This window comes from Strigops habroptila, chromosome 5, assembly GCF_004027225.2.
Source record: "Strigops habroptila isolate Jane chromosome 5, bStrHab1.2.pri, whole genome shotgun sequence".
NCBI lineage: Eukaryota > Metazoa > Chordata > Aves > Psittaciformes > Psittacidae > Strigops > Strigops habroptila.
In genome coordinates, this window is record NC_044281.2 from 12,259,664 (window position 1) to 12,286,125 (window position 26,462).

General features: G+C 40.7%; 1 protein-coding gene across 5 annotated transcripts in view; it reads left to right on the forward strand.

Annotated features, from left to right (window-relative positions):
* The window catches only part of SPATS2L (spermatogenesis associated serine rich 2 like), a 156,229-nt gene that overhangs the window by 92,573 nt on the left and 37,194 nt on the right, over window positions 1–26,462 (forward strand). For 4 of the 5 annotated variants that reach the window (XM_030485603.1, XM_030485598.1, XM_030485604.1 and 1 more), the window contains one exon: window positions 19,022–19,083. In XM_030485603.1, coding sequence (XP_030341463.1) covers window positions 19,045–19,083 — 39 coding nt within the window. In that variant the 5' untranslated portion in view covers window positions 19,022–19,044. Of the gene's footprint in view, window positions 1–8,783; window positions 8,803–19,021; window positions 19,084–26,462 lie in introns of those variants that run through there. The other variant, XM_030485600.1, reaches the window with a different exon arrangement.

The window sequence follows — 26,462 nt, forward strand, 5'->3', positions numbered from 1 at the left end:
GGGGCCAAACAGAATGGATTGGCAAATGCAACAACTAGTAAAATGGTGCTTGCTGAATTCCTTACTGTGTAGCTTTGACTTCTTACAAAGACACAGATTAGTGGGTAAGCATATACCTGCTTTCACACTGTGTATCTGTGTGATGGATAACATAGGAAGGTATTTTATTTATAGGTCTGTCAGTGTGGGAACAAGAAGCCAGGGGGCTTCTTTCACCAAGGCAATGGAGTCTATTTGAACATCTTGGAAGCTGCTTTGGTTCTTGTTTTATTTGCAGAGTCTTATCTTTCATCACTGTACATAAATTTCTTTCCTTTATCTTCTTTCTCTGTGTCACTAAGTTGATCAGCTCATAGTATTTTGTCCTACTGCTTCTCCTCATCCTTTTTTAATTGTGTGAACTGCTATAAAGATGTATCATGGTTTGCAGCTGAAAGTTCTGCTGAACTGATATTCTGAGATCATCTCGCACGAAGTATAGTCCAAGGTGGTGATCAGGTAGGAAAGGGCAGCTTCATAATAATAATAATAAAAAAAAAAAAAAAAAATTGGATAAACCTACAGACTGCAAAACTGAGAAATGTGGTTTCTGCGATTCCCTCAGTTCAGAGGTGGTCTGAACCAACTGCTTTTGTTTGGGAGAAAATATTTGTTTAAACGTATCAAGTATTCCTTCTGCTGTTGTGTCTCAAAGTAGGCAGTTTCTCTCTGTCCAGCATATTACAAAAGCATAAGTCTGTTTCAAACCCAAATCTAACAAGTGGGCTCATGACCTCATCGTTCTGTGTAATTCTAGTGGGAATAACCATTTTTCCAAGTGTCTTCAAGGTTCTCCAGTTTACTTGCAGCTTAGGACATCTGGATTGTGTTCCCTATGAATAGTTTCCTGAGAAATCTTCAGTGAATCGCTTAGTGCCTCAATTTTAAATCTGTAAAATGAGATAACAGTACTCCTGCTCTTGAGCACGGGTGTCAAGATGATAAATAGGTTATGTATTGAGGCTTGTGAAATACTCAGACATTATAATAAATAGGCAGGAGGAGGACTCATTTGCGCATTACTCACTGCACGCACACTGTTTCTTTGGTGGAGGGCACTTACACTGTTTCTTAAGGATTTCCTTTTTGCTTGAAACTTTTTTTTTTTTTTTAACAGAGTTGCTACATGGCAAAATTCCAAAGCGTTTGGTAGTGGAAGGCTTGCAGGGCAGGGAGTGGCTGGCTAGAATCAATCTGTTGGTTAATGGTTTAGTGTGCTAAACTCGGTAGTGGTGAGCTGTGTGACTTCCTCAAAGGAAAGAATAAAAAAAGATACGGATGCCCAGAGTAGTTCTTACACATCTGCTGATCCCAAGTGTGGCCAAGTGCGTGATGAAATATTACTTGTCTGGCTATGAGCTTTATTTACTACAGCGAAGTGAATCATCGGGTCAGTTCCTGACCAGACCTTGAGCGCTCAGAAACAGATGGCCTGCCTAGAGAGCAAGATACCTTGGAAGCATCTCCACCCTTGTCAGCGGTGTTACACAGCACAGGGATTTCTCAGAAGAGCAGTGCTGGCATTCAATGATTGCAGTGAAAAGAGGGTAGTTTTTCAGCTGGTCTTGGTCTTCCACATCAGAATAATGTCTTGTGGCTCTGAAAATAAAGAATTTACTGCTGGCTTGTTAGTGAAGGTCTGCATTTGTGAACCAGGTCATGCACTTGCAGGGCCGGTAGTAGAGAGGTCGATAAAGCCTTCTGGTTTTCCAGTTATGAGAAACCTTCAGGTTGCTATTAAAAGCTGGCTCGTGTGTATAAATGTTCTTCCTGGAAATGAGGCCAAAATTTTAATCAACTCTGAAAATCTTTTTCCGTAGTCTATCTTGACCTCTCTACCCATCGCTAAAATGATGTTACTAATAAATGTTTCCCCAGACTGTAGAGTTGTGCTGAAGATTACACTCAGCTCAGATATTTGGATGTGAAGTGCCACACAAATACCTACAGAAATAATAGAATATTGTAGACAGTGAATACTGGGGCAAGTTCTACATCAGAATCTGAGAACAGTTTAGTACACCACCCTGGAGTGGGTTTTCTGTATGCGGTGGGTTTACCCTGGCCAGCAGCCAGGTGCTCACACAGCTCCTTGCTCACTCCCCTCGCCAGCTCTCCACAGTGGGACAAGAGGAGAAAACAGGAAGAACAAAATCAAGAAAACACTTGAGTTTTGATTAAAAAAACCCCTCCCTGCTAAATAAGTGAAGAAAATGGGGGTGGGGAGGACATGGACAGACAGACAACACACACAAGTGGAGCAAAGGAGATCAAATACCATCTGTCACAGGCAGACCAATACCCAGGCAGTCTCTAAACAGCCAATTTGGAAGCCAAGACTCCATCTTTTCCTTCCTCTACCCCAGTTTTTATTCTGCTTCTGAGGATGCACAGTATGGAATGTCCCTTTGGCCAGTCTGGGCCAGCCGTGTCCCCTGCCAGCCTCTTGCCCACCCTCGGCCTACTGGGTGTGGGGGGTACGGGAAACAGAGGAGGCCTTGACCGTGCAAGCACAGCTCAGCAATAGCCACAACACTGCTGTGTTATCAGTGCTGCTGTAGCACAGCACCACATGGGCTGCTGTGAAGAAAGTTAACTTCATCCCAGCCAGACTCAGTGTGCTTACCTAATTTTTAATGTAGCACTAAACCAAGAATTATCAGAAGAACAAAATCCTATTGTAAGATCATAAAAACAGTTTTCCTGATTAAAAACATGTTCTTTTATGTGCAGATGTGACATTTTCATTAGTATCATGAGCACTTCTGCAACAGTTCAAAAAGACTAAGTATGTGCTGAAGTTCATTTTTCTCTGAAAAATGTCTCAGAAGATCTGCTTAAATTTCATGGAATGTCATGGAATTCAGTAGCACTTAAGTGCTTTTCTGATAGGGGCTGTATGTCCAAGCTGACTGTCCTGCTGTCCTGCAAAAGCCATTCTGAGGAAAGGTCCAATGTTCACACTGAGCAAGTTATCTCAGAAATGGGTAGTTCTGTAATTAACTTTAGATGCATCTTGTTACTGTCTGTATAAATATGTAATTTTCTGCCTTAAAATAATCAACTCTACAAGTCTTCTGAGGTAGTTGTCTGCATTTATCAGAACTGGACAGATATAATGCTTTCAAAATTACAACAGTAAGAATTAGAATTACACGATTATCCTAGGAAATTGAAAAAAAAAGATGTGAAGTAGGAATGAAATCTTAGATCACTTCTGAATAAAAAAGTAGTGAATTTCTTACTGTCAGTGTCCCCATTCTTCCCTGCAACACTTTACTTTTGATCATGTATGCTGCTGTCAATGAAGAAAAACTGGCAGCTGTGTGACGCACAGAGCTCAAGAAATAATTCAGATTAGATTTCACTGATTGCTTTGATCAATATCAAAGTCTGAAACTGAAGGTTGAGCTTTCACAGCATTTTCTGAGGAAATCATCGAGGTTAAAGGAGGCTCTTGAGGTTCTTTATTTTTAGCAGTTTGGACTGCTCTGTTACTGCTGACCCTTTTTTATTCCACTTTTGTTAATGTTAACATGGGTAAAGCATTTGTTCCTCATGGTGAAAGCATCACAAAGGCTTTGGTGAATATATAGCAGTGCAACTGGTCTGAAAGTAAGACTTCAAAGTGGCCATCTTCAAATCTCTTTACGGGATTTGTTAGTTGATGCTATCCAATTCCAGGAGACATATGACATGGGATTTGGTTGGTCATGTGGTAAAACTGAAATTTCAGTGTCTTCCTAAAAGATGGTATGTAATTTCTCATGGCTTGTCAATACTGAAGCACTGACTTGAGTGAAGGTTTTCTTGAATGATGGGGAAGAGTGAACATAAGGCTAAAAAAAGCAGCCTAGACTGAAGGCAGGACAGAATTGCTCCCCTCCAGTATGTCCTGAAATGGTTCATGTTTTTCTTTGTCAGTGGTAGCTTGTGTTTTTGTCCTCTCTGGAGCACTTAGAGTAGGTTGGAAGACCTGTGGATATCTTTATCCTCAGCAGCAGAGGAACAAACGCTTTCTCTGAAGGGTGGTAGGATGGAGTGTGCATTCTGCTAGAATGGAGGACCAAGACAGTAATTTGTGCCCTGTCCAAAAGCAGCGTGTATGTGGGGATAAAGTGGTGAAGGGTTCTTGTATTTTTCCTCCAACTGCACAGTTCAGGCAGTTTTAGAAAGAGCCAGAGCATTCCCTGCTCGCTGTGCTGTGATTGTGAGCAAGGTGGCTAGACTGACTGGTCTCAGTCAGTGAATAGAACCCCTGGAAAAAATAAGGATGGATAAAGTTCAGCTCTTGGAACAGCTCTTCCTCAGTCAATATTATTGGGAACTTGCGTAGTTTAAGGAAGACAGCCAGTGGGGCTGAGTCTCATCCTGTGTGAATTGCTTCTCACAGTCCTGTGCAAATTGCTTCCCATACATGGGTCTTTCTTTTTTTCTTTTCTTTCTTCTTTCTTCCCACCTCCCCACCCACTGTTGGGGAGGAGAGTCCAAATATTGAGCAGTTATAAAGCTAACTCTCTCCGGCCAAAATCCCTGATTCTGTGGATGCCAGTGATAGAGCTCTGTTAACCACAGAATCCAGTTGCAGCTCACATCTGCTGCCTGCAGAGCCAGCCCTGTGCGCTTTGATATGTGGCTAAATTGGAGATGTGAATTTGTGGAATCTCTGACTGCATGGTTCTGCCTACAGTAAGAAATGAGCACGAGTGACTGCCAGCGACTGCTGCTCTGTCTGAATGAAGAGAACTTAGTGCATGGCTTCATGAAATTATAGTCAGACACTTAAAAGATGAGCTGTTCGGGAATAATCACCTTTGCCTTTCCTTTGGGTGACTCTTGAAGAGCCAAGGAAAGGCATAACTGATACAGAGCCTTATTTGACAATAGTCACTGTGGTCAGCTCTTTTGCTTCTGACTTGACTGCACAAGCCGCAGTAACTTCCTGCTTTGATAAGTTGAACTTCACTTTTCCCAAGTTTTGCTGTGGGATCCGGGGAAGGATAACTGGTTCATAGGGAATTTTATTAGTTTTTTTGGAGAAGCTTTGTTCAGCAGATGTTTGAGAAATGTTTCAGTTATGATGAAGTAACTCCACCCGCCCCAACAAAACCCCTGTTTGATTGGAAAATTCCTGGCCAGCCCAGTTTATTGTCTGCCAGTTCTTACTGCTTCCAGGGTGGTTAGAGCAAGTTGAGATCCTGAGAATTTGGCTTGCTTAGTGTGGTAACTCTGTTAACTGCCACTGTTTCTTTGATGGTGCCTGCATGCAATATATAGGAGCTTGTAAATGCTACTGTAATGTTGCTAATTAACAGCGGTGGGAAGAGGCATTTAGCAGTTAGGACAGCTTTGAAGTTCCCATACAAAACATGCTTTTCTGTGCACTTCTGGTGAGTTGATCCCGGCTGGATGCCAGGTGCCCACCAAAGCTGCCTTATTGTTCCCTCCCCTTAACTGGACAAGAGGAGAGGAAATACAGCAAAAGGCTCGTGAGTTGAGATGAGCACAAGGAAAATCACTCAGCAATTACCATTTTGGGCAAAGCAGACCAATCAGATCAGAGCAGGATGTTGAGAAATAAGCCCTAAATCTTAAAACGCCTTCCTCTCACCCCTCCCTTCTTCCCAGGCTTAACTTTACTCCTGAGTTCTCTACCTCCTCCCCGCCAGGCAGCGCAGGGGGATGAGGAATGGGGGTTGCGGTCATTTTATCGCATGTTGTCTCTGCTGCTCCTTCCTGCTCAAGGGGAGGACTCCACACACTCTTCCCCTTCTCCAGCATGGGGGGTTCATGCCATGGGAGATAGTCCTCCATGAACTGCTCCAGTGTGGGTCCCTTCCATGAGTGCAGTCCTTCAGGAACAGATTGCTTCACGGGGTCACAAGTCCTGCTAGCGAACCTGCCCCAGTGTGAGCTTCTCTCAGCATGGGTCCACAGCTCCTGCCAGGAGCCTGCTTCAGGGCAGGCTTCCCATGGGATCACAGTCTCCACTGGGCACCCACTTGCTGCAGCATGGGGTCCTCCATGGGCTGCAGGTGGATATCTGCTCCCCCATTAACCTCCATGGGCTGCAGGGGGACAGCCTGCCTCACCTCAGTCTTCACCAGGGGCTGTAGAGGAATCTCGGCTCTGGTGCCTGGAGCACCTCCTTCCCTCCCTCTGCACTGATCTTGGAGTGTGCAGAGCTGTTGCTCTCACATATTCTCACTCCTCTCTCCAGCTGCAATTGCTGCTGCACAGTAGCTCTTTCCCCTTCTTAAATACGTTATCATGAAGATGCTACCACCAGATCAGGTGGGTCTGTCTTGGAGCCAGCTGGCATTGGTTCTATTGGACACAGGAGAAGCTTCTAGCAGCTCCTCACAGAAGCCACTCATGTAGCCCCCCACTACGAAAACCTTGTCGCACAAACCCAGTACAGCACTTACCTGAAATGTGCTGCTATCCATGGTTGCCCAAGAAAAGTGGAAATGGTATCCTTTAGCACACTGACAGTTTCAACAGGTAGGGCCTTGCTGGTAACTGCAAATGAGAGCTTAATTTGATGCTTTCGAACAATAGATTCTGTGGAGGAAATAGTATGTTATTTCATGCTAGAAAGCTATGTTAAATATTCCTTTGCAGATATTCTGGACAGATGCAAAGTAAAGGTCTGTCTAATGTGCCACAGATTTTATCAGTTCATGGATTCTGGCATGCCAAAGATTGCCTCCAGTGAATGGGCTGAGAAATGCCCAAGAGTTCATATCTGTGCTGTACAGTGTAACTGATCTTACCTGTCTTCAAAATAACAAATTCAAAATAAAGCATACATTATTTCCTTTAAAATGTTCCTCAACAGATGAGCAAAATACCTTCTTTTTCTTCTGTTGATAAAATTACTCTGTTTGCTGCCCATATGTCATGTTCATTCCCACGGCTAGTCAGTCAGCTTTCTGTATCAGGATTGCCTTTGCCAAGTTAAGAAATGTGTAATTTTTGCTTTGTGAAAGCCCCTCATGCCTGGCTAAACAAAGGCCTCAGTTCATGCATATCGGGCAACACTTCATGTGCTGCTGACCTTCAGAAGCAGGAACGTTTTCTGGCATTGTCTCCTCACTGCTGGGGTGGGTGTGGGAGGAGAGACTGGTTGAGGTGCCTTTGCATAGCTTTGGCAGTACTTAGTCTGCATTGATCGACTGTACTTTTACAATTAATTTTGATGTGCCTGGGTAGTGTGGGTTTCAGCTGAAAAGAATAATAGGTTTCTTTCTTTCTCTAAAAAAGTGCAGGTCAAACCCCAGTAAATACTGTAATAGACACTTATTTCAATGTGTGATAGTAATTAGGTTGAAGGGCTGTCTGAACAATAGGTAATTATAAGTTTATTTATATGCTGCTGCTGTTGTTTCCAGGAATACCTTTTGTTAACATAGAAAATCACCATTTTCCTTGGGACTCGGAAGGTGGGGGAGGAGAGGAAGGCTAGCATTTGTTGTAGATCTGCGACTACCAAAATGTCAGTGGTTTTGCTTCCAGTGTAGTCTGTGACTCCCTATGGGTGCTGTTAACATGGGAATACTGCCGGGCTTTTGTCTTTTTATCATGGGTGTACATCGGGTCATTTTAATAGAGGAAATTGTAAGCATTTTTAAGAGCTTATGTACATACATTTTGTGTGTGTGTATATATATATATATAAAAAATAATATGGAATATTGTTCAAGGAAAACCTTGCATCTTCTTCAAAGGACCTATATGGAGTGACTTGGTCTTAGAAAATTAAAGGCTGCATTTAATTTTAGTGTTCAGTTTTGGAACGTTCAGACTGCTCTGACACGTTTAAATCAAATACCTTCAAGCATATGCATAAACTCAGTGACTCATAGAGTATGCTTACATACACTTTGAACATACATTAGTCACCTGGGGCTAGCTGCATTAAGGCCTCCAGCTGACTATCTGGCTTTATCAGTTCACATCAAAAGCACTTCATTTCAGGGAGCTCTCTCAGGGCTCTGGTAAAGTTCTTCCCCAGGCTCACCATAAACTTGCCAACTCGTCATCACGAGCGCGGTGCTTCCCTGTGTGCTTGGCCAGCCCAGGTCTGCTGGCTGTGCTCAAAATGCCACTGTCCAGAGGTTCCTCCTCTATGTCTGCAGCCAGGGCTGGGGGGGGGGCTCTGCTGTCTTGTCCAGTAGGACTAACAAGAAGCTGGTTCAAGTCCATGTAGCTCCTTGACCTCAAAAGGAGTTGCTCCAACCTGCATTTGCTGAGAATCATCCCTGTGCAGCAGTAAACTGACTCTTCAGAGAGGTCTGAGAAAGAAGGAATGGTGGTGTGGACTTAGGAAACTTAATAGAAAGAAGCCTGAAATGTGAATAGCTCCAGGACTTTCTTCGAGCCTGAGATTTATTCCAAGATTATGAGAATTTACTATAAGAATTTTACTGTATAAGTTTAATTCCTTGTGATAATTTTATTTCCTAACAGATAAAGTAAGTGTGAATTTGAACACCTCCTGACATTCACTTTTGTCCCTCTGCTCTTACTATTTAGAGAAACCACTGTGATTGAGGCAAGGTATACTACTACATTACATGCTTTGCTGTTAGCATTCCCATGCCATACTCTTCTAGCAGTCCACATTTGGGCAACTGCAGAAGCAAATTAACTGGCACCGTCTCTTGGCATGCTGTTCTGAGCTGAAATAGGAGCCAACATAAATGACTGGTAATGATTTGAGCACCTGGCAAGAATGACTTGGAAGACACTACCTAGTAGGTAAAAACTGAAAGTTAACCTTCTGTATTTTCTTTTGGTTTTGCAGGAGGTTCATGCAAATGTAGAATTTGAGTAGATCGTATTTGACTATTTCACTGTTCTTTATCAGTATGTTTGGCAAGATTCCTTCAGGCGCTTGAGGAAGAGCAAGACGCTGATGTTTATCTTGGCAAGCACTGCTGTGGAAAGCAAGTTTTCTCAGTCTGAAACTTTCTTTCCATATCCTCCACTCCTCCTTCCTGCATACCAGAGAGGACCATTTTACTGGCTGTGTAGCTGAATCCAGGTATTCTGAATTGGGCTCAGGCTTACTAGTGAGATATATATATTAAACCCAGGAATTTTGGACATCTTAAGTTAATGCTAAATCAGAGTGATGCTCCTCCAGGATGCCAGCCAGCAGAACGTCAGCTCTAGGCTCCCTGCAGTGATTCTGTGGCTGAGTGGGGCGAGTATTAGAGCCCCTGGGTGCAGTCCCTAGAGTGGAGAGCATCGGGAGCCAAGCAACTTGCTACTTTGTCCTGAGCAGTCACTGGTAGATGTGGTATTGGTGGAGTGGTGCTGGGATTTTTGCCTTTGGACCTCTGGAGTGGGGAAATGCCTTTGCTGGCTCTTTACTGGTTCCAGGAAACTAGTTAAATTGGTTTGAGGAGATGATGAAAAATATTTAGAGGAATTCCCCTTCACTTAAGAATGGCCCGGGGTTAAAGCACGCTTCTAGTGTAGCACGAGACTTGTTTGGAACATGTAACAAGATTTTCAGTATCTGTAGGCTGGATGCATTGCCTTGTTGCTGGGCTGCTGGGTTGATATTTTTCAGTCTCTTCTGTTTGAACTGTTTCCTTTTGGTTAGGACTCCTCGTTCTTTCAGAAGTTCTTATTTTAATGAATTGATGATTTGCTACTCTGAAAGGAAAAATTCTTGGGAGATTTCCTCACTCATCATATTTCAGTATTTCAGTATTTTTGTAGTTCAGTATAGCTTCTTAATCTGGAGTACAGTTTCAGTGCCATTGCTGAGTGCTTCCTTCTTAGGTAAAAGGGTGGTGTAAATTGTATGGGTCAAAAAGAATGGGAAACACTGTCACCTCAGTTTTGAACTAAATGACGTTCAGCCACTCGCATCTTTCAGTGATATACTTGATAGGTTATTCAGGTCAAATCAGATAATGTACCTCATCAAGGACACAAAACCAAATGGATAGGCAGTTCAAAGACCTGATGAGGTATATACCAATTGAGGTGGGAAACTCAGCTTCAGCTTTCTGGCACTCCGCTTCAAATGATAAGTTGTGCAGCTTCCAAGAGGGTCTGGCTTGACATGTGCCAAAAACAAACAATGGCTTGATTAGCTTTTTTATAGCAGAATATTTCATGACTTCATGAAGTTTGAACACCTCTTCATCCTCACTATCTCATCTGAACAAAGATGGAGGGTGGGTAAAGCTGCCTTGCAGCTTTATCTTTTGTTTTGCCAACAGCATGGGTTTAATTCCTGATATCATTAGAACTGCCATGTTTGAATTAAATGCAATTTAATACACGTTTGTCAAACAGCAGAGAAGAGAAAGTGAGCAGTAATGAACTTCACAGGTCTCTGGACTTGTAATTGCTTGCCCAGCATACAAAGTAATTGGGGATCACTCATCCTAAGCTCATTGCCACCCTGGAATAGTTGATGCCCTCCTCTGGACTCAGTGAATGGATCATAATAGACCCCACAAAATCAGTCTTGGATATTTGTATTATGTGTATTTTTAATGCACAGATGCAGAATGTGAGGTAATGAATCAAAGATCCTTTTTATGAATGGAAGCCAGGTAGCTATCAAAGGAAGCAGTAGTGTTCACATCGCATGGAAGCAAATTGTTTCCTAGCTGTGTTAAGTACGGAAGGTGTCTGCTGGTGTAAGAATATATGTATATTTCTATGGAATGTATGTATGTTTCGTTAGAAAAACAACTTTATTCTCCTAAGAGGGTTGCTGGACAGGGGAAGTTATTGTTTTTTCTGGTGAAACTTAATGATGCTGTGGCATCTGATTCTTTGGCAGACAGTAAAAAATGGGTGCATATATATGTATACATCCATGCCATATTGTATTCCTTGGCTCATGGTTTGTCACAGAACAACTTAGTGGAAGTAGCACTTCTGGGTGTGCGTATGTGCCTGCCTATATGCATGTCAGCAGTCACAGAGGTTCTGCTTTGTACTGGTACCTGTCTGTTGCAATATGGGTACTTGCTCTGCACAGAATGTATGTGTCCCCTTCTGTGGCCCAATTCTTCATTCCAGTAGTTTGCTGTAATTAATGCAGAGGTGAATGCAGAGCTGGCCTTTCTCTCTAGTAAGGGGTTGAGGTGGAGGGTTGTGGTTTGGTTTGGTTTTTTGCAAAAAAAAAAAAAAAAAAATTTCAATTGCTCAGATGCAGGATGGTGTTAATGACCTAAATGTAAGCAACTGGTTTGGATCCTTCTCAGCCCAAGGTATATTCTACAAAGTTAGCAGATTCGTATACTTAAACATCTCTGGGATGGTAGCTCTGGTGGTAACACACATTGTGTGAGTCACTTGGCATGAATAAACATAGGCTTAGTACAGTGACAGTCACTGATCTCTTGGGGAAGCCACACTGAAACTTGTGTTAAAGAAGAGCTTAGTTTGGATAGGACAGATCCAGCATTTGAGGACTGTACAGCAAGAGGGTTTGCAAGCAGCCTTTGCTGGAGTAACAAGGGTGTGTTGTGGACCAATGGTAGGAAAAACCAGCCAGAATCCTTTTTGATGTATTAAAAGGTACAGTTATGCCACTGAATACTTTTGAATTGTTTGGATGAAATATTAATGGAGCTTAGGGAAGGTGCCAGTCAAATATCTTTTTATCTGACCCTCTCTCAAACTGACCTTGATAAGGGTTGGAATGTTCCTCTGCAGGACTCTCATAGTGGGGGCAGCAGCACCAGGTCTGTGGAGGACCTGAGGATCCATCACACCACATTGTGCTTTTTCCAGCATGAAAGCACAGATGCCTGTGGAGCCCACATATGTAGTGGCCTGGTTTTGCAAAGTGTTATACCAGAATGAGGTACAGGACTTATGGGTGCCTGATCATTTTGTTGTGACACTGGTTGGACATCACAGCGTTACTGTGATACCTGCTGCTTTCTCAGATTATAATGTCAGTCATTTCAGAAATCCTCAGGGAGGAGGAGGTGATAAACAATGGGGGAGCATAAGCTTCTTTTCTGTAGGAATCCAGATCTACATGTGGAATCAGTGAGACGTTTTATCTCCTGCATCCTGTTTCCGGCTCTGCAGCCAGTGGGTTTCAGTCAGTGTGTGGTGACCATCAGGGGAATTGGACTGCATTAGCCAAGCAGAAGGGAGAATGCAGAGGCAGCAGCTGCATTCTGTGGTTCAAACAAACGTGACCACAGGGTGGTAGTGGATCTGGGCTCTGCAGATGGGGAATATTCTGGAATGTTTATGCATGCCTTTGAAGAAAAGGATACTAAAGGCCTCAGAGATAATCAGACTTACCCGGAGGCACTTAACTAGCCTGAAGTGGCTAATTTCAAACCTCTGAAAACCAGGAAATACAAAATGGTGGTGTGCCATTTCTGGGTAGAGCCTTTAAAAAGGCGTAAAACAATACTGAAAAAATAGCAGTTCTGTATTAATTACGCTTTATATTGTTTGTACTAATTCTGTTCATTTATGATGGCAGAGAAGTCTAAAAGGACAGCTTGGGAGGACATTCATTGATGTCCTAGATGCTCTTGATGCTGGTTATGTTTATGCTTTTTTTTATTATATCTATCTTTAGATTACAGCCAATAAAAAAATTGCACCCATTGCTAATCTGAAGACAGTGAAGATAAGTGTCTAAATCTCATGCTACCTCTTGCAGTATTGCAACCACAGTGGCAGGGCTTTGTGTACAACTAATGACACTAATTTTTGTAACTAACAGTCATATCCACACTAACATTTGGCTTTTGACTCAATGAGGTAATTTTTTTCCTCTGCTATTTAAATAAAATCTGAAGACCAGAAGAATGCCTTTCAGAAATATTTGAATTTTGGAATCGCACTCTTGCAGTTTTGTTAGTCTTTCTGATACAGTAATGTTAACTTAAAACTGCATTAGAAAAGGTATGTTCATCCCAGCCTTCATCTGCAATTCTTCGGTAGCAGCTCTTTATAATGAAAGACGAAGTAAAATGTGGAATGGAGGCCATGTGTCTCTGATTCTGCTGGTTTTGTCTTTGCTTAGGGCATGTGGAAATCTGCAAGCGAGGCAGTGTAATACAATACATGTAGGTAATTAGGAATCCCATTTAAAAATGAGATTTAATTCTGTAGAGGCAGTAGAAGTGCAGGAGATGAAAGCATAGTGCAGGCTGCTACAATCTCATTAGATACTGGCGTAGTTTAACCCCAGCCGGCAGCTAAGACCCACACAGCCACTTGCTCACTCCCCTCCGGTGGGAAGGGACAGAGAGTTGAAAGGGCAGAAGTGAGAAAACTCAGGGGTTGAGATAAAGACATAGGTGAAGCATAAGCTGTGTGCACAAGCAAAGCAAAACAAGGAATTAATTCACCACTTCCCACTGGCAGGCAGGTGTTCAGCCATCTCCAGGAAAGCAGGGCTCCATCACACGTAGCAGTTCCTTGGGAAGATAAACAGCATCCCCTTGCTCTTCCTTCCCCCAGCATTATATGCTGCACTGTGTTCCCTCCCAACTCCTTGTGCACCCCCAGCCTACTCGCTGGTGGGGTGGTGTGAGAAGCAGAGAAGGCCTTGACTCTGTTTAAGCACTGCTCAGCAGTAACTAAAACATCCCCTTGTTATCAACTGAGTTTCTCTCACAGATCCAAAACATAGACCCATACTGGCTGGTATGAAGAAAAATAACTATTCCAGCCAAAACCAGCACAGATACTTAGCATTTACATATTATTTTTTTGGAATTGGCTCTAAAATCGTGATTGTTTTGTTCCACCCATATCTTGCGTGCTAGCTCTTTGGAGCTGGGGGGTTTTGACTGAACTTTGCTGAAACTTTTGACTGAAATTTACTCATTTGGAAATGAGTAAATGATCCCTAATTAAAAATAAAAGATCCACACTCCAGCACTGATCTACTTTATGAGCGTATTTAAGTGACAAAATTGTGAACTCCAATTGCTCTGTTAACAAAGACAGCTTACTCAGTGACTGAGTGTGCATAGCCTTGCTTTGTAGGGCTGATAAATGCATCCATGGCCCTACCACTGATAAACTTACCTCATGCTTTGCGTTGCTGTGCTGTCACTCAAAGCATCTGTAGTCGTGACTTGGAAGAGGAGGGCAGTGCAAAAGAGCCTGGCAGAGGGGTTTTTAGGGGGTGCTGTGTGAAACTTTGAAAAGGTTAGTTGTGGGACATTTGAAAGGAATTAGCACAGTGGAAGGACAGACTGCATCAGCACAAGGTGCACCAGATGATTGCAGAAGCAGATAGGGATTAGAGAAGCATTGACAAGAGTCAAGTCAGTTAGACCTGGGATTCTGGTTGTGCTGGGGTGGAGGGGAGCATTGAAAAAGGAGACAGTTGCAGTGGGCAGATGAGCAAATATGTCATTTTTGGGGTGTAGGAGATTTTGTCCATAAACCTACAGGTGGGAAGCCCTTCCAACACTGGATTATTCTATGCTCTTTCATGGGGAATTTTCTGTTCCCTGTTGCCAAAGATAAATTGTATTCCAGATGTCAGAAATGGTGGAACAGGTGTCACACAATCTCCTTCACTCTGATAGAGCTTACTGCTGAGGCATTTCACAAATCCTGTCTTTCTGGCAACATTTATGTTTTCATAAACACCTCCCCTCTGTGGATTTTTGTTTTGTTGGAAAGGGGCACTTTTTTCTGATCCTGTTTCTAAGTCTGAAAATGAAATGTGCCAGGTGGTAATTGCCAGGGTTTGCAGGAGGGGCAGAGCACAGGCTTGGTCTTGCGATTCTCTTGATGCTTGAGACGCAGGCAATCCGAGCCATGCAGACTTGTATGAAATGGAGTGTTTGTCAGCTTCACGTGAAGGCCTGTCTAGCTGGAAGGTGTCTGTGAGCCAAACAGCTCCAAAGATGGTCCTAGTGGAAAGGTGGCAGGTGTTCTTTGGAAGTTGAACACAGCAGCAGGGGGATTTCAGAGCTGCTTGAAGAGAGAAAGGAAACATGTAAAGGCTGGGCGAGCAGCCACGTACTTAAGGCTGTGACGGGTGAGCTCTGGCATATTTTGCTGCAGTGCTTAAAGGCTGTTCCTAACTGTTTGCCTTGCTGAATGCTGCTGCTTGCAGTAAAGTCAGGAGGACAGAGCATGTGCCAGCACCTTAGCAGCCCTGGTTCAGTTTCATGTTAGCTTAACCTGTGTAAAGTAATATGAATTGCTTCATTTGGTAGGGGGGGAAGTAAGGTTGTGCCAAACTTAATCCTGTCTTCTCTGCCGTATTCCCTTGAATGCTACAGATATGCTTCGTTTTACAAGGCAAGTAAAACATCTCGTGTGTAATAGGTGTAGAAATAACACCCATCCATCAGTATTTGAGGTCAGGATGTAGCAAGCAACTGAGAGTGATCTCTTGTTCAGGTAATGCATTTGGAAATTGGTGTCAGAAATTAGTGACCCATTTATATAAGGGATTCTGTAGGATGTCTTTCATTCCTCTTTTGTGAAAGTCCTGTTGGTGTGACATTTTGGGAAGCACAAATACAAGCAAGAGATGTGGAGAAAGACAAAGCATGTGAACTGACATTCAAGCCGAGAACCTCTTGTATAGAGGATGTTTTGTGCATTATAAATGTGGAAGGCCTGGAGCTAAAGCTTCTAAACTTCAGTGGGACTATTTTGTTCATAAATTTTTTCATGTTTCATCTTTTGTCACAGGATTAGAAATGAAGTGACTGTTCAATACAGACATTAAAAATACCATCAGAGGAAAAATACCAGTTAATTCAATAAATCAGTTTGTGTTACAATGAGAAAATTAAATTGATTAGCTATTATGTATAACTGTAAAGGATATTTTTAAGAATTAGTGCTACACCGACATTTTCCTTTTAATGTATCATTTGTATTTTATGTAACAAGCAGTGCTGGACTGAGTTATGTAAATGAGCAAGTGTTTTATGCAGGTTATTTCAATTATCTGTCCTTGAATAAGATGAACGAAAAATAGCTCCAACTCGGTTTTAGCATCTTCATTTTGACAGCTGTAATATGCATATTAATGAAGAGTCTGAGGTGTAGAGGAATGAGTCCATTTGTAAAAGCTGATGTCCTCTTAGTTCTTGATCTTAAAAGGAAGAAGAAATAAAGAAAAAGAGGAAGGAGAGAAACCAAGGGTATGTTTTTGTGGCTTGCCAAGTCGTCTTGAAACAGCTTCAGTTGCAAGCTGGCTGAATCAACACCACATTCATGAGTGGAAGACTATAATCATAGTAATACCTGGAGCGTTACAGCAGAGACAAGTCAAATCTGGCAAAGCGTTGTATGAAGGTTTCATGTCTTGTTTTAAACTGAGTCAGAGCATTGCTAGAAAGAGTAAATTTGGCTAAATGCTGTAGTAGGGTTTAATCAGCAAATCGAATTTGAATTTTGAAGAATTATTTAGTATCTTTGAAGCAACGTAAATTGAGAGGTGTGGGGCTTTCAAAAACTATGATTATTGGGATTAATTTGGTTCATACAAGATGCAGTTTTAAAATGTGCAGTTTTGGTATAAAATTAGTAAAATCTATGCTGAAAAAGCAGAACCTGAAGATTTCAGGTAGCAAGTATCTCTTCCCATTATTGATTGGGGGGGGTTTAATAGATATTTTTATGGACTTTTAAAGCCAGAAGGGTTTGTTAGCTATAATCTTTATTGTACTTATTGTACTTGTTTCTGTGATGTGTGTTGGTTCCTCAAGAACAGTTTATTCCTTTATTTTTTCTTTTTGTTAGTGTTGTTACATTAGTGTTGGATCGGATTAGGTGTACTTGATAAGTAAGCCGGCAGCCTTCCATCAGTTGTCTGTAACATTACAGAAGCTGCTAGATAGTAGATAGGGTGAACTAGTCAAATTCCTTAACATACGATTATTTATTAAAGAACAGTATCAGTCCAGCATGGTTCTGATGTCGCTATGTGGAAGGCATGCTTTTCTGAAAAGCAGTAAGGGAGATTAAGACTTACGGAGTAATCTTAGGGCTAAGTTTTCCAGTCTGCATGGGAAATGTTGTGACCTATATCTCATGTTCTCTGCCCATTTGGCATGAGAAATAGCTGAGAGCAAAAGACAAGAAGTACATAAAAATGTTATATAGGGACTACAGACTACAATAACTTCTCAATGCTTTCCTTTAGTTGTTGGAACACACTAAATACTGGAAATAAAGTTGCCCCAAATTCATGCTCTGTGTGATCTTCCTTCCTGCTCTGTCCAGACGTTTTATAACTCTGCTTTTAGCTGTTGGGTGGGTTTGGCAAAGAAACTCATTTGAGCTCTTTCATCCTTGTTATAAGGAGAGGCAGGGAGGGGAACCTTCTGATCTGAGATACTAGGAGACAGGAAGGCATTCAGAGTCACAGTGTGGCCCAGTTGCTAGGAAGAAGTCTTATTGAACAGAGTGGGACTTCAGCTCAGTGTCTTGACAAAGTGGTTGAGCTACTGGCTAAAGACAGGTATAAGGTATGTGAGTTTTGATAGAGAGTATCTTTTCATGGTATAGTAAAACAGAGATGGCAAGAGGAACCTTTCTAATTTCAAGCACTTTTTAAAATAACTGGCAATAGAAAGGGTTTATTTTTTTTTTTTTTGGCACCTTATTTTGGGGGGTTTCCATAATTTAATGTCTGCTTTTCGTCAGATCAAAACTCAAAAATTCATTTTATTTCTTCTTCCTATCTTCTTTTTGGATTTGCCACAAACAAAGTCATGTTATTTTGAAAATGTACTTCCTTGAATCTCATCTATTCAGTTAGAAAATGGGTGCATACAGAAACTGATAACAAATGCTATCTCTGGATACTGTAATAGAAGACTAGTTTCTGGAGTTGGAACTCCACTGAAGTGCTGTGTTTTAAAGCAGGAGTTAAGGGAGGATTGTTTAAGTGCATTAAAAGAGATTTAGAAGAATTATGGAAACTCTTATACCAGCCCACATAGCAAAGGCTCTCAAATGGGGACAAGGAGGAAGTGTTCCAATTTAAAAACTTCAACTAGATTTCATTCTGATTTATGTACATCTGTACCTTCTTATCAGTGTACAATAGAGTTAAATTTGGTGACCAAACCAAGCTTTTATTCCATTTGAGTCAGTCTTTGCTGTAATTCTTTGGGTATGAATTAATTTAAAAATGTGAAGATTCAAGCTTGTTCCTTACTGAAGTCTAAAGCAGTTGGTTTTGATGGAAGCAGGATTAAGCAACTAGACTCCCTTTCCTGTGTTAACTCTTCATTGTGTGGTACAATGTCTCTTACCCACATACCCGGAAATAGAAAGCATATTGTAGGGTTTCTTAATGACATGCAAATTCCATTCACGTGCCCAAGTTTTCAGAGCAGACTTGGAGATTTAACTGTACAGACCCTGTTAGTTTCAGTAGGAGCCGTGTGGCTAAATCCTCTGAATTACTTTTGGGAAAACAAAAAAAATCAAAACAAACAACGGCAACAACAACAAAGTCCAACCAAACCAACCAAACAAGCAAGCAAAGACAAAAACCACCAAAACCACCAGCCACACAGCACTTGTCAGTCTAACCTCCTGGCACATCTAAGTGCCTTTTTAAGATGGGATCTTCAGACAAATTTCCTGGCAAAAATTGAGGTTGCTCGTGAATGAGGAAACGGGAGCTGTTGAGTTCAGCTAAGGTGTTCTTCCTCTTTAAAGCCTCGAAGTTATCAAGTAATAGTGAATAGGTTCCAAGAGACATGGCTGGGAGAAGTATGATGCCCTTCTATCCAGATTCATATCTATGAGGCATTTAAAAAATGTAAATTACAGAACTAATCTGGGGAAAGTATGAAATTTGGACTAGCTTTGCTTTTTGGCAAGATTGAGCACTGTGTTCATTAAGTGTTATGTTTCTCTAATGCTTATAGGTAAGCACATGCAATTAGTCTTTATAAGTGTAGCTTTGCTAGGTTGGGATTAAAACCTCCAAATTAATCTCTTCGGGTTTTTTCTCCTTTCACAGACAATATTCTCACCTGAAGAGACATGGCAGAAATCAATTCTCCTGTAAATATCAAGGAAAAGGTAGGTTCAAGTAACAGTACAATGCAAACCGAAATGATATTTGCATACATATTTTATCCCTGACCCTTCAGGCACTGTTCACATACATAACTTTAATATGCGTTGACTCTGTGCATAAAGTTAAGTACACAGGCAGGTATTGATAAGATTAGTATATTAATCTTGGTTGATGAGAAACATTTTTGCTTTTCTGCAAAGAGATAATGTTTTGTCAGACAGACTTCTCTTATTCCTCTGTGATTCCTGTGCATGCTGATGCTGTGGAGAATTGCACTTTGCGGTGATTGCTGCTGTACAAAATACAACCTTTGAATAAACACACCCTTTAGAAAATAATATTTTCTGACCAAAAATGTCATACCTGTACTACTTAAAAGGCAGTTCCTAAAATTACAGGGTCTGAAAACAGTAGATTTTTTTGTGATTCTCAGCAGGCGGAGTGTGAAGAGACAATCTAATCTAAAAATACTCCTCACCAACATAAACAGGAAAGCATAATATCTCTTAGAGAATGAGAGAGAAGTGGGAATATAACATGATAGGGTTGTATTTTAAAATAAACCAAGATTTTGAGAATTCACCTGAATTGTCTTTTGTAAAATCAGGTTTTGTTCTATTTCACGTTTGGTAAGAGAGATGGAGCTTTGCATTTAGGAAATCCAGAGAAGGCTAATGGGCTCCTTGGTTTATGACTTTATTAAGCCTAATGTGGCATAATAAAGATGCCATTTTTAAGGCAGTGTGATAAATGCTAAAGGCCAGAATCCAGTCCTGTCAGTTAGTCCAGGTTTGTTCAGCTATCAGTGAAAATTTGATTAGGCCCATTCACTTAATGAAAGATGCACAAGGAGAAAAGATCAAAACCGATTAAATACCAAGAAAATGCAGTGAGGGCAATGTGAAACTGAGAAATGTAGTCATCTTGCATTGTATCATAAGACCTGCCTGTGGCAGATTACACATTCTGCAGGGCAGCAGGCATGTGAAGTGCTCTCTTCTCTCTAAGCCTTTTAATGGAAAGGAAAATAACACAAATTTATGTGATTCCTTGGATCAACTCTTTTCCTGAGCTGGCAGAAAAAAAGTCAGCAGAAAAAGATTTGCCTAGCTTCAACTTTGCAGTTCGTAACTTCAGTTTTGCAGTTAGGTGGACTGATAACAAGGAAAAAAAAATGTTATTTGGCCTGGGGAGTGTGTGCAAGGCGCTGTAAATGTGACTTTCCAATCCGGAAAACTTCGAAGAAATGATAGTTGACAGAGCATGACAGAGAAAAGAAATAGCCTTCAGGTCAGTATTCAGTTTTTTAGTTAACTTCCTGCTTTGCTTCTGAGTTCACAAATTATGAACTTTTGAGTTGGGTAATGTATTTCTCAGCACTGATCATGACTAGTAGTTAACAGACATTGCATTTGTTTTGTAAGAGTTGATAAGCCATGGCAACTACTGAGCATGAAACTAGGTTTCCCCAAGTTCCAGTTTGCTAATGATGTTTCCTGAAAGAACAGTCACAAACTATTACCTGCCTACCAATACATGAATGAAGCTGCTGAGGAAACAGCATAGCAAGTGATGATTTATACCAAGTAGTTCAGGTGGGAATGAATTCCTGTTCAGACTTTTGTGTCCATCTTTTGCTGCTTACTCACTTTCTTTGCTTTCAGAAGGCAGTAGAATTTCTTAGTTGTATGTCCCCTGATAGGAATCAGTCCCATACCTGTTGCACTACCTAGGTGCCTGCTTTTTGAGTAGTTTTTCCTCTTATATATTGTAAACTACTGAGTCACTCATTGTGCTTGAGGACATGTGTATCAACATGAATCTGTATTTTGGTGATGGGTATATTCCTTAGTCCTCAATAACAGCATAGGGTTTAAATGTTGAATAGCATGATGGATTTTGCAATAGAAAGTAATGTCATTACATTCTTTCCCCTAGTGCCAGAGTGCTAGAAGGTACATTAAAGTAGCTCTCAAAATGCAACTCAGTAAATCAATTGAAGTTCTACCTATCTACTGTGTAGCCTGATTTATTTATTTATTTATTTTAAATTATTAATTTTGTCAGTTTTCCAAGTGCAGGATTTTAAACATCATCTGCTAGTTTAAGAATGAAAATCTGCAAAATGACTTTATTCACACTAGATATCTGCTATTCCAAGCATGATATCTTCTGGGATTATCTAAAAATCAAATGTTTATAAGCATACACATTTTTAAGGCAGGAAAATAATCGGATGAGTATACTCTTACAAATACTTCCATTCTTTATTCTTGTGTCTTTCATTAGTATTTAGTGCCACTAGATCCCTATGCCAAACAGCAATTAATATTTTATTGCAAAATCACTGGGGTTTGTTCTGGAAAATATAGACTAATAACCTACTAAATAAAGGCTTAGTGACTGAACAGCATAAATCTGATGAACTCTACATACAACAACTGAGAAGCTAGCATGCTCAGTTTGCCATTTCACTTGGACAAGTCTGTCTTGTTTTAAAATGAGACTGTGATAGCACAGGACCATTTGAACTCTTATATTTGGTTTACAGTATGGTGGCTCTTTCTGTCAGCAACAAACTGACTAACTGTAAAGCAACTGTAGCTTTAGAACCCTTCTGAGTAATGCACTAGAAATACAAGGAAGGGGTTGAACAGGTATGTCCTGCAGAGTTGGCTTTAATTATATTTGCACATAGACTGCTGAAATGGAAGGACTTCATTTGTATGTTTGAAAAGCAGACATATTTACAGTGTCCTGGTAAAAGAGTCGAAATGAAATCCCTTTCTCACTTAAAAAACCTGCAGAGCAAGATATGGTCATGCTATACAACACTGAAGCAGTGAGTTTAATGTTTACTTTTACCCACCTTATGGGCATGAGTATTTCTGGGAAATAAAATGAAGATTTATAAATATAGCTACTTTTGCTGAGTTTCCAAAATCTATTGCCATCAGCACAAATGTAAGCAGGCCTTGTTAAAAACAGCAGAATAGAATACAGTTCCTTCCCACTTCTTTCCTGTACTTCAGTGCTTGCAGATCATAATATATTTAAGACTTTGATCCTGCTAAGACCTGAGCGAAGCTGAAGGAGCTGTACATCTGCACACAAATACTTATTCTTGCAAGTTTCTGCAAAAGTAGAACACAAGTTTCCTCTTATGTTGAACATTGTTTCTCTGACAAAAATGTACTACAGAGCCCAGGAAGTTTTAGCATAATGTTTGTTGTTTTGGTTTGTGGTTGGGTTTGTTGGGGGTTTTTTTTGGGGGGAAAGAGGGGATGGTTTTGGAGTTTTTCTTAAATTATAGCTTTTCCCTATGTTCTCTGTATGATCAGCTAGTCAATCAAGGAATTAAGGCCTCTGCCACTGTTTTAAGAGTGATGTGAGGCTGAGGCAGACATTTTGGCTATTATGCTCACAGCCTCTGTAAGACCCTACTCCGAATTTGAGTCATAAAAAAATGCTACTGTAGTGCTGATACTTGTGTAATTCATTCTTGGCATTTTAGCTGAAATAGATCATAAAGTCAATAGGTTAAACATTCTCCCTCCCTTCCCCCCCGAGAGTTTTATATGAATGTTGGCCTGTGATGTCAGGAAGGCTAATGGAAGTTTCCATAGTTGGCAGAGGCTCCTGCAGCTGTGATACTCTGTGTGGGGAGCCAGGACTGTTCCGATTACCATATTTTCATGCATATAACCCACAGATTTTCTGGAATAACACAAGTTCAGCATTTCAGCAGCCGCAAGGTTCATACATGCCTGCATAGCTAGTACAAGGAGTTTACCATGAGGATCTCTCTCAGAATAATTCCCTCTGCCCTGACTCTTGCAATAGCCTTCCCTCACTATACCACTCTCCCTCTTGCCTCTGATTATATTAATGTCTGTGCCTGAAAATACAGTAAAACTAAGGAGTTGTTTTCTAGTATCAGGGTTTTCAGAGACTGAGTTTTACATAGTTTAGATTGTATGCACACAACTTCACTGGATTAAGGGATAAAGTGGGCCAAATTCATTGGCTTAAATCCAAAGTAATTCCATAAAATTAATGGAGGTATTCAAGCATTAACTTAGTATATCACCAGAAGAAGTGCTGAGATTCTGAATGAGAAGGTCTCCAAAGAAGCAATTGAAGTGAGGAATACAAGCAATGTGTTGTCTCCTTTAACAATTAGACCCTCTTAGTTTAACAAGAGTATCAGGCACTCCCCAGGATAACCATTCAGCTCTGGCACAAGATTTTGGGTTTGATCCAAGGAAATATTGGGAGTTGTTCAAGCTTTGGGACTTGCTGTTGGGCCTCTTTCTCCCCAAAATCCCACCCCCCCTCCCAATTATTGTGTGTCTAAACATGTTTGAACAAGTGAGATCTGTGTCAGCTGGAATTGGCAAAATACCCATTCAGATTAAGATCCTTCTCTTGGGATTCTGGTAGGAGTGAAGTTTTGCTGACATTCTTCTGAAAGACTCACTTTTTCATTTGCCATTTCAAGTTGCAGAGCTGTGGGAACAGATGGGCAGGTTTGTACCATAAACTGCAAGAAGGAAACTTTATTCAGATGTGTTTGGGGGGCGTTCACAGTTTTATTTACATTATACCATAACTTAAGCGATAGCATGCAAGGACAGAGTAGGGTTCATAGTGGAAGGAGTGGAATAGTATATATATTTGAAATCATACATTACAAAAGCAGGTAGTTTACATTCTGTGATTTCACTAGGTTTTCTTAAAGTTGTCCTTTGCAGCTGTTCCTTGCCCATATGTTGAACTAGATGGACAAAGTTGATCAAAATGCACTTGTGTCACTTCGTGAGCCATTTAACTTGGGTTAAGGTTATTATAGACTCAGGAATGTAAATGTCTGCTGTCATTACTCAAGCAGAATAGTTCTTACTGAGCCAAACTTTTTAATATGTTCTTTCACGATTCCTTAAATGTCTGGGGTTTCCATTTAATTAGTTTACAAATTTGGGAGACAGGGGTGACATAATAAAACCACGATGACTGCCTAAAGTAGTTTACTGCAGCAAGTAAAATTTGTTTTGTGCTTATTGGGGATAAATAACCCAAAGGTATCAGTGTGATAAATGGGTCATGTAGAGGAAAGAGAGATGCAGACCTGATCAAAGCTGTTATTTTGCTCAAACAGGATGTTAACAACACTTGGTCAGTGTGTTGTGATGAACTGTTAGTAAAGTTTCTGGAAAATTTCTGTGACATAACAAATGGGCTCTTAATGCAGCAAAGTCAAATTGTATTTATGAAATATGTTTGCGTAGGAGTTTTCAAAACCTTAAACAGTTTTTAAATGCATTTTCCTGCTTAATGTAACCAGGACATATGCTAATATCCTAGATTAGAGAAACCAGCAGAGTTCTGCAGACAGCCCTCCTTGCCTGTTCCTCTTGAAGATTTGGGTCAATTTCAGTTGGAGGTGTAATCTAGTTGAACATGGCCTACACTGCTACCTGTCCTCAGTTGCAGTGGGTCTATACAGTGTATATGTGTACATAAAGATTTGCTACTGACATGCAGTAAAAATGAAGTAGGAAAATGTCTGTGTATTTGTTGATAACCATATTTCTAAATGAATTTGGCTCCTAACTTTAGAGAAAATATGTTCATCTTAATGTTTAGTATAAAGCAAAGGTGGATCTGCATTTAGTGTTCCTAACTAAGCATAAGTAAGAATATTTCTAAGTGGCCATAGTAGTAACTTACTACAAGGGAATTAGCACAGCTGTGTTCAGGGATTTCAGAACAGCCGTGAGCTTTCAGCAGAGAAGTTTAATTTGTCACTATGTCAGAGATACATAAACAAATTCTCTGAACCCCGGATATGTTACTTACTCACGAGAAACATCCTCTTTGAGATGATGCCAAGGGGGAGCAGATGGAGTAGAGCAGCAAACAGGCAGCAATTGATTTCATGTTGTTACAGTTGCCTGGGAACCATTTGGAATTTGACAGAGAACCTAAAGGACCCACTGGAATACACAGCAGTGTCAGCTTGGTCCTGGGTGTGGAGTAGGTAATCTGCTGCCACAATTTTCAGGCAGGCTGTATTTCTTCTTGAGCTTGACTTATCAGGAAAGTCTCACGAGATGGGTGTTCATGCGAACTTTGAGTAAGATACCATGAGAGATTAGAATTTCAGTGCCCTCTCCTCTGTGCCATGCTCCTCAGAAGTAAACTGACTTTTTTTTTTCTTTCAGAAGAGCCAAAAATTTGCCCCAAGAGAGATTGCCTATACTTAAACAGTAATTCTCAGAAAAATAGTCACTTACATCTGATCAGACGTTGGAGATTTTATTTTAGGGTAGAAACAGCTTATCTGAGGGGACTTGGAACCTTTTTCAATTTTTATATCACTTCTGGGCAGACCTCAGCAATTTGTGTAAGAGACAGATAAAAACAACCTCATGACTGTGGAATTTTGGTCTTGATGAGACGCAACCCAGCTCAAATTGCAGCAGCTTTAACAGGGCTTGAGCAAGCATTTCAAGCTAACTGTGTGCTTAAGACTTCAGCTCAGAAAAGTGGTTAAAAATCTTCTAAACTTTGAACTAACTTTAGCCTTATCCAGAATAAAGTAGCTACATCCACTGGAATTAAATGCATGCTTAAAAAAGGTAGGTCTCTGGATAGTGGGTTTAAATGGAGGTGGACGTGGGTTCTGCCTTCCATGTACTTGATCATACACAGTGGTTTTTGAGATTACAACTTTAGATTTTAGATCTATGATTGCTTTAAAGTAGCTTTTGTAAGCTGAAATTCTGAGCAAGTTGTCTTAGTAGTAAACAAAGAAATGTGCTTTCCAGTGAGGCTACAGGAGGGAAAGCCCAGGAATTTAACTACTGTCAGTGACAGCTTCTCAACTAAAGCTAACAGTAACAGCACAATTAACTGTGGTTCAGAAGGTATGTTACTGAATTATCTTAGTGTCCTGGAATGCTTGTCTAGCATCCAGATGATGACAGAAGTTCACTGGGAATCTACACTGGATAAAGATGGGATGATTCACAAAATCGTTAAAATAGTTGACTTCCCTGTCGTCTGTCTGGTGATGTTCTTCCTATGATCAGGTTTCAGTGAGTAGGAAAAAACTGTTCTCCCACATACACCGAAGTAAATCGAGTAGACTGCTGTGAGTTTGTTCTTGCAGACATCTAGGTATTAATGAAGAATCGCTCTATGTTAGGGCATTGTTTGGTTCTTGTACTTTTTTCATCCTTTAGGATGTTAAATAATTTTTCAAAGGAATTTGTTGATGAGAAGTTTTCGCCATTAGATTATTCTAGATCCATAACCCACTGCTTACTTGTTGAGAAGATGGATGTCCTTGGTAAGTTTGAGGACTATAAATTTAGAG